At 38.6% G+C, this 8,651-nt stretch overlaps 1 protein-coding gene and 1 long non-coding RNA gene across 3 annotated transcripts in view; one reads left to right on the forward strand and one right to left on the reverse strand.

Annotated features, from left to right (window-relative positions):
* Positions 1–6,262, forward strand: part of CPA3 (carboxypeptidase A3) — a 33,906-nt gene extending 27,644 nt beyond the window's left edge. Inside the window, exon 11 of the mRNA XM_069104722.1 lies at positions 5,717–6,262. Within this exon, the coding sequence (XP_068960823.1) occupies positions 5,717–5,904 (188 nt within the window). The 3' untranslated portion in view covers positions 5,905–6,262. The remainder of the gene's footprint in view (positions 1–5,716) is intronic.
* LOC138174410 (uncharacterized) overlaps positions 1–8,651 on the reverse strand; it is a 138,110-nt gene that overhangs the window by 31,791 nt on the left and 97,668 nt on the right. The window lies entirely within an intron of this gene.

Below are 8,651 nucleotides of genomic sequence, written 5' to 3' on the forward strand. Positions count from 1 at the left end.
ACCCTGGTCCTTTTAGGCTAAGGCCTTTTCAGGTTCTCACTTTGAGGGAGGTAACATCCATTCAGTGAACAGACCTCTTTAAGAGATGAGTCAAGGGATGGCCCCTTTAAATACATTTTAAAAAAATCAAACTGCTATAAAAATCAATTTTTACAAATACAAAGACATATGTGGGGTGGAAGGAGAAGACAAGTGAAAGTGAAAAGAGACCCTATTCTTAGAGGAACCAGGGCATCAGCCAGGGTAATGACCAAGGGAACCTACTGGGAAATACATTAGTTTGTATCTTAGATTTTGAGGAGGACCCTTAGAGATGATATACACACCACAAGGTTATATAATATGCTCAGGGCTATTCAGATAGTTAGGAACTGAAGCAGTTAAGATCTTTAACAGGTCTCAACACCCAGGGCTATCTCCAATTGTCCTGATCTATATCTGGCCACTGGATCCAGATGGCTTGGGAGGAGATAGTGAGGCTGGTGACTTCACACAGCCCTGCCTCGCTTAAATCTAATGCACTTGCTGTCATGACATCACCTTCCTGATGTCATGGTCCTCTTTGAGAACGAAGGTCAAACAACAACAGCCCAACTCAAATCCTGTAGTCTACCCATTATAACACCCTGATAAGTCAGACAAGTCGCATTTATTAAAATCATACTTTGTGCCAGTTACTGTGATAAGCATGGCACCATTTGAGTTAGGGACTCGAGAGTCTTCATATTTCCCCTCCTAAACTAATCCCAGACCCAGGGTGAAACTAAACCTACAGACACAAGTAAAGTGGCCCAAAGGAAGGTCACATATAGAGAAAAAGTCTTGCTCATGAAGATGACACTACACAATGTATTACCCTGGCATACTGGCACCTACTAGGATGCCAGGTATGAAAAGCCCAAAAGAATACACCATCTTCTAAGTTTCATGCCTTGCTGATAAAAGGTATATCACTGAGAGCCTTATTGTCACTTGAGGTATCATCAAATTTAGAAATATAAAGAACCTTGAAAGTCATCTATTCTTAACCTGGAATCTACAGATTTCAGGGGACCCCATAAACTTGAACGGGAAAAATTACTTTTAAAATTATTTTAATTTTTAAAACTATTTATTTTAAAACTATTTTAGTATTTTGATTTTAAAATAATTTAGAATTATTTTAAGATTATCTTAATATAATTGGCTTCCTTTGTAATCTTATGTATTTTACTTTATGCATTTAAAAACATTCTGAGGGGTTCATAAGCTTCACCAGACTGCCATGGTTGGGTTGAGGTGGGGAGAATGATACTACCCCCCCCCAAAAAAAAGTTTAAGAACACTTAAACTAATTCAATCACTAAAAACCAGAGAAGTAAAGTTATTTTCCCAAGGTTATACAGTTATTTCACGATGGAACTAGGATTTAAACAGTCCATCAAAAATCATCAGATTAATCAACTAGGTTTTCTGGAGATCTTTTCTCAATATGCTCCTATATTTGTTTGATTATTTAACCTTTCTCCCTGATGATTCAACATTTCAAAAGAAAAGAGATTTCTGAAAATCAATAAGTACATTTCCAATCAAATAATCATAAATACAAGAACAATTTATTACCAAGCCAATACCTTTTTGATGTGCTAATAGCACCTAATAAAAAAGATCCTTAAATAAGTGTGCCATTAAGTTTGAAAAGCACCCAATCAATGGTGTCCTACCCTCTATAAATGTTTAAGAATCCACTGGTACTGTCTTATTACAAATTTACAAATGTAATAGAAAGAGTCCCAGATTTGGAAATCATAAGACCTAGGTTCACATTCCAGATCCACTGTTTGCCCTTTTGAGCCTGGGCAAGTCACAATTTCACTGACCCTTCGCTGATCATTGATAAGTTCAATGATCCATAATGTCTTCCCCATTAGACTGTGAGTTCCTTGAAGGCAGGGGTTATCGTTTCCTTCTCTTGTATTCCTAGCTTTAGCACAGTGTCTGATATCTAGTAGGTGCTTAATAAATGTTTATTGATTAACTGATACTTTCTCATCTTCTGGAAATGAGGAGTTAGATAACGTCTAAGGACCCCTCTACTGTCCTTTCTGTGATGCTGTTGTCCATCAAAGGTCAACCAGTTAATGGATTTTAGTAACAACAGAACACCTAGTCTTGTTGTTGAGGATGCAGAAACAAAGGTAGATAAGTGAGAAGGTGAAGTTTACATTCCACCCATTCTATCTGGAAGGATGCACACTTTCTATAGCTGCCTCTCTAGTCTGCCCTTGCTTTCTACCTTCCATGGTTTTTCTTTGCAAATTAAGGCTGGAAAATGTAACAAATCCCATTGTACATCATAAAAGGTAAAAGATTACTCTCAGCTCCACTGCATTATTAGGGGAAAATTGCCCCAAATGACTGCCTACCACTAATGCATATCTTCCCCGTCTAGTACTATTAATCCGAATGGGAAATTTCACAGAAAGGAAGCTATTCCCTGTGGAATAAAGATGCTCTCTATAGTCTTTGGAAGTTCCAACAATTTCTAAAAATTAGTGATTTTAAGGCCAACTGGGGCTACCATGAAAGAAACTGGCGAAGGTTTTCCAAAAAGATACCCACCCACACACCACTACTGCAGACATCCTAATGTCCATTGCCTGGATCTATGATGATATAGGAGAGAAGCCATAGCCGTCTGTAGGTATATCACTTAACCTTTCTGACCATCAGCGGTTCCCTACTTTATAGAGTTCTTGTGATTACATGAAATAAATTGTGTTAGGCACTTTGTTGAGCCTAAAGTCCTATGTAGATGTCAGCTACTCTACTACCAGTCTATGTCAAACGTGTAGGACATAAGGAGAGAGGGAAAAGAATAATCAATTATATAGAGCCTTCTATGTGCCAGGCACTATGTGAAGTGTTTTTACAAAGATTATCTCATTTGGTCTTCACCACAGCCCTGTGACATAGGTACTATTCTCATTCTCCATTTTATAGTTAAAGAAAATAAGGTTAAGTGACTTACCCAGGGTCATAAAGCTAGTTAGTATCTGAGCCTGGATTTGAACTCAGGTCTTCCTAACTCAAGGTCCAGGGCTTTACCCACTGCACCCACCGCACCCACCAGCTGCCTGAACAAGAGTCATAGAGGCTCAGCTGACTTTGTATTTGTTGACAGTTTATTTCTTCATCCTCCTCAACACCAAACATTTATTGGGAGTTCAGTCTTTAGTTTCTTTTCCTTGCCTAAGGGCATGCTTATTTAATGATTTTCTTTGAGGGCTGTTCCTATCTTCAAAAGGCATTTGCTGAGTTTGATGGATTGTGTTTTGGAAGCCAAGTTCCTAAGGAACACAGTTAGATAAATAGATCATTAGATTGATCATAAGGAAGATGAGGGGTTATATACTTCTTTGGTTTAACTGATTTTATACATTTGATCTTTTACTCATAGAGATACTTTCCTTCATATCTTAATCTTAAACTAATCTTAATAGATTCTCTCTCTCTCTCTCTCTTTCTCTCTCTCTCTCTCTCTCTCTCTCTCTCTCTCTCTCTCTCTCTGTCTCTCTCTCTCTCTCTCTCTCTCTCTCTCTCTCTCTCTCCCCTCTCCCCATATATGTGTGCATATTCAAGAAAAATGAGGTTAAGTGTCTCACCCAGGATCATTAATAAATGGTATATATGATTTCATTGATGTACATCCCATAATTCTTTTTTTTTTTGGAGAGGGGAAGGAAGGGCCATTGGGTTAAGTGACTTACCCAAGGTCACACAGCTAGTTTTTGTGTTAAGTGTCTGAAGCCAGATTTGAGCTCAGATCCTCATGACTCCAGGGCCAGTGCTGTATTCATTGAGCCACCTAGCTACCCCCATTCCAGAATTCTTGAGTAAATAATTCCCTGTGTCCTCTAAAACTCCTTCATTTGTTCCTTCTGCTCGTCCTTTCTCATCAACCTTCCCACTTTGCAGATTATATATACCCAGACCCTCTCAGTCTCTATAAATCTTGTTCAGGAAGCTGGTGGGTTCAGTGGGTAGAGCCCTGGACCTGTAGTCAGAAATTCCCAGCATCATATATCATGACCCAGGCATATCCAGGGTCATGTGTGTGTGTGTGTGTGTGTGTGTGTGTGTGTGGTGTGTTGTGTTAATGACCGGAGTGGAGGCAATGTGCTCCAGTGAAAACAGTTGTGAACTGAAAAACAAAAAGTCTGAATCTAAATTTCCCCTGGAGAATTACTGCTTAGGAGACCCTGGACAAATCACTTCAACTCTCAGTTTTACTCGCTATAAAAATAAGAGGGTTGAGCCAAATGGCCTTTAAAGTTCCTTCATGCACAAAAATCTGTGATCCTATCAAATCTTTATGATCTAGGCGAATGGTACACTCTGCAAATGATCTCTAATCACCTTTTTTTTAAACTTAGTTCAAGTTCAGCCTCAGACACTTACTAACTGTGTGACCTTGGGCAAGTCACTTAATCCTCTGTCTGCATCAGCTTCCTCAGCAGTAAAATGGGGATAATAATACTATCTACCTCCTAGGGATGTTGTGAGGATCAAATGAGGCAATATTTGTAAAAAGTACTGAGCCTAGATAGAGCACTGGCCCTGGAGTCAGGAGGACCTGAGTTCAAATTCAACCTCAGACACTTTTGTGTGACCCTGGGCAAGTCGCTTAACTCCCATTGCCTCAAAAGCAACCCACCAAAAGGATTTAACACAGAGACTGGCACATAGTAGGCATGCAATAAAATGTTTGCTGGTTTCCCCTTATACATTATCTCAACCTCCTTATGCTGGGAAAAAAATTCTGATCAGCTTTTGTTGTTACTGTTCAGTCATGTCTGACTCTTCATGACCCCTTTTGGGGTTTCCTTGACAAAGATACTGGAGCGGTTTGCCATTTCCTTCTCCAGATCATTTTACGGATGAGGAAACTGAGGTAGACAGGGTTAAGGGACTTGCCTAGGGTCACACAACTACTGTGTGTTTGAGGCCAGATTTGAACTCAGAAAGATAAGTCTTCCTGACTCCAGGTTCAGCATTCTGTGCACTATGGTGCCACCTAGCTACCTGTAAACTGACCAGCTTTTAACCTGTAGTTTATGCCAAAACTTGCTCATTTGCACACTCATAAACTACTTCTCTTTGTGGCCAGTTAATGTATGCTCAGGGAATATGCATTAATTTTAATACTGATAGAGATAAAATATTTAAAAATTATGGTTTCTCCAATGACAGTCAACACATGTAACCACATAGAATGGAGTCAGTCACATATCAAGAAGTTTAAAATGTCCTATTTGTATTACTTGAGTCACTAAAAGCACATCTTGGCTATTGCTGTCATTTGATTCTGCCTACACAAGACGCTGGGCAAAATAACCTTACAGAGAGCAGTTGTTTCTCTAGTTAAACTGTCCAGTTTATACCTTAATACTTCAGTCGCCTGATCAATGCCATTATTACTCCAGGATTTGGGAATGAAAAGGTGGAGTTTGATTATCATATATTGACATCAGTTAGATAACATTATGTTGTGTACACCAGCATTCTCCATCATATATATATATATATATATATATGTGTGTGTGTGTGTGTGTGTGTGTGTGTGTGTGTGTGTGTGTGTGTGTGTATCTAGCTTTGCTCCAATAAATTTCTTCTTAGGGAAAAATATTAACAAAATATTAAAAGTCCCCTCTAATGTAATGCTTATATTTTACAGATCCAACCTCAGGTTCATCTACAGATTGGGCTTACGACATTGGCATCAAGCGTTCCTTTGCTTTTGAGCTCCGAGATAGAGGCAGATATGGTTTTCTCCTCCCAGAGTCTCAGATAAAGGCAACCTGTAAAGAGACCATGTTGGCTATCAAATCTATTGCCAAGTATATCCTCAAGCATCCTTTATAAACATTTTTCCCATTGTATAATAAGCCAATTAATTCCCTTTTCATTCTAATGAATATATATATATATATAACTTCCATAATATTCTCAGTTAGTCCTTAATCTTCATCACTTGAAAAATTCTCATCCTCAAGTCTTAATAACTCTATTTGACTAATTCCTTTATTCATTCTCTCACTAACCCAATTAGCTTTTGCTTGCCATAGCACACAACCTAACAAAGGGAGTTGAATCAAGAAAAGCAAAGGTCCTTTGATCCCTTTCCCTGCTAAAGGAAAAGCTGTAATCAGAAAAGAAAAAGTTGTCCTTTAGCATTCTGCAAAGTTGAGTGTTGCTCTGATAGTGTTTATATATATATATATATATATAAACACTATCAGAGCAACACACATACACACACGTACACATTACTGCTTTACGCTAGACTGTGAGGGCCTGCTATCTCTTCCCTGCATGGAGTGGGTTCCATAAAAATATTTTAGATTCAGAGATTGTTTGAGTGTTCCGTGACCTTAGAGATCATTAGTGGAACCTCTTCATGTCACTGATGAGGAAATGGAAGTCCAAAAGGTGAAACCAATTGCCAAGTCATGAAGCTAATTAGGGGCAAAGTTCACGTTCTTTCTCAGGTCTCTTAATACCTAGTCCAAAGCATGCCTTTCCACACCTCCTGAATCACATTTTCCTATCATAGTTCTATTATCATATTGCAAATTCTCAGAACATCAAACATACTCTTATATACCCTTATTCCCTCCTACCAAAAAAAATGTAAAAGATACATCTACTATTTAAGATTCTTATTAATTTGTGCTTTCATTCATAATTTAGAACTGACTACTTATTGGATCATTCTGTTAAGAATTGCCTATGGAACTCAAACTCTTATAAAAGTGAATGTCGAAAACTAAAATAATCAATTAATTAATTTTTTAAAAGAATTACCTGAAATATTCATAAGTTTAATTTATCAATATATATTTTCTGAATTAGTCAAAGTAAACATGGCTTAGATATCTACATAGTAACAAAAGTATGCCATGGTAAGAAATGGAAAGATGGAAAGTCCTGTTTCTTATCTTCAAGTCAATTCTCCCCAACACATTTTTCATTAATTTGTGGAATTTACTGTCTGCCATATTTTGCCAAGATTTCCTGCCAAAGCTCTGGGCTGCCATATGCCAAGATACAGTGAGTTCTGGGCTGATTTGAATCCTTCCCTGGCTCAGAGGAAAGCTGGTTGGAAAAAGTTGTTTTAAGAGTAATCCTCTAAGCTTTGGGTCTAACCTAGGATTTTCAGGTAGATCTCCCTCCAGTCTACAGCAGAAGTGTGAGATGCACTTCCAATCACCCAAGTTCTACTCCAAGGTTGATCAGGCTTTGAGAGATGAAGAGGTTGGGTGAGGATGTTTGTCCCTTAGCATTCTGCAGAGTTGAGTGCTTTGAGTGCTCTAGAAGTCATTTTGTGAATTATAAATAATCCTGAAACACAGTCACCATTCAACCTAGTGGCAGCTCCCACTATCCTGCCAAAGGGGAACAGATCCACCTGGACTGCCTGCAGTGGGTTCTGAGAATTTGCATCTTCCTCACCCTCTCCCCACTTGACTATCTGGCCAATGGAGAAATTGGGAGAATATATCAGAACAAGACTTCTGGTCATTTAATGACTTGGCATAGAATATCACGCAAATCTCCCCCCCCACCCCCACTCAAATAACTCAAATAAAAACATTTTGTTGGAGAAAAAAATTCTTCCCTTCTGGAGATGGAGTCATTGCCCCCAAAGCACCATTCTGAATGAGGGTAGTTCATAAAGCTTGATGTATAGGATTTCCACGCTTAAATGTGAACAAATGCAAAATCTTTGACTATTTCTTAACGTGACAAAAATCTCACTTACTTAGTCTATTTGTTTTCCTAATAATTTTTTTTCACATCATGCTTCAAGTATCATTAGCCCAAAGCATTTCTTTAGTTCTGTCTTTGCAAGAAGCTGTGTCAGCACTATACAAATTGAGCTAGAGAAATGGTCATCACCCCAAAGTGTTTATAATGGATTAAAATGAACACACATAGTTATTCAAGTAGGAAAGTGAAGACTCGACTTTATTTCAGAGAGATGATGCAAGGAACTTAATTAGTTCGTTCAGTGTTTGGCCATTTGGTATCCATCACTTTTCTGAGCTAAAGTATAATAGTCTGGATAGGTAAGATGGATTCATTCAATGAGATGGCACATGTGAATGGGAAGAGAGGAAAGGAAGCAGATGGAGGAAAGTGTTGGGTTTAATTATTAGAGATATTCACTAGGTATGTTGAACAAGTAGTTCTTGCAAAACTTAGAAACTCATAAAAAGGGTAGGTGGGTTATTGTTTAGATCGGGGTGTTTTCTGATCGTGAGAAGCTAGAAGAAATCATATATGCAAGAATTTACTGGAAAATAGAGGGATAAAATCAAAATTACAAGAAAGAGAGACAGAAAGGAGAGGCAGAGAGAGATGGAGATGAAGGAAGAGAGAAAGAGAGAGGAAAAGGAGAGGGGGAAACAGAGAGATGGAGAGGCATGAGGGGGGAAAGAAAGGAGAGGAAAAGAGAGAGAAAGAGACAGAGAGGAGGAGGGAAAGCACGACAGAGAGAGAACCAGAGAGACTCAGACACACAGAGAAAGATAGCCAGAAAGAGGGAAAGAGAATGGGAGGGGGGAGAGAGAGAGAGAGAGAGAGAGAGAGAGAGAGAGAGAGAGAGA

Source organism: Petaurus breviceps, unplaced genomic scaffold (assembly GCF_028583685.1).
Source record: "Petaurus breviceps papuanus isolate PSGF00001 unplaced genomic scaffold, PetGlider_PUasm1.0 688, whole genome shotgun sequence".
NCBI lineage: Eukaryota > Metazoa > Chordata > Mammalia > Diprotodontia > Petauridae > Petaurus > Petaurus breviceps.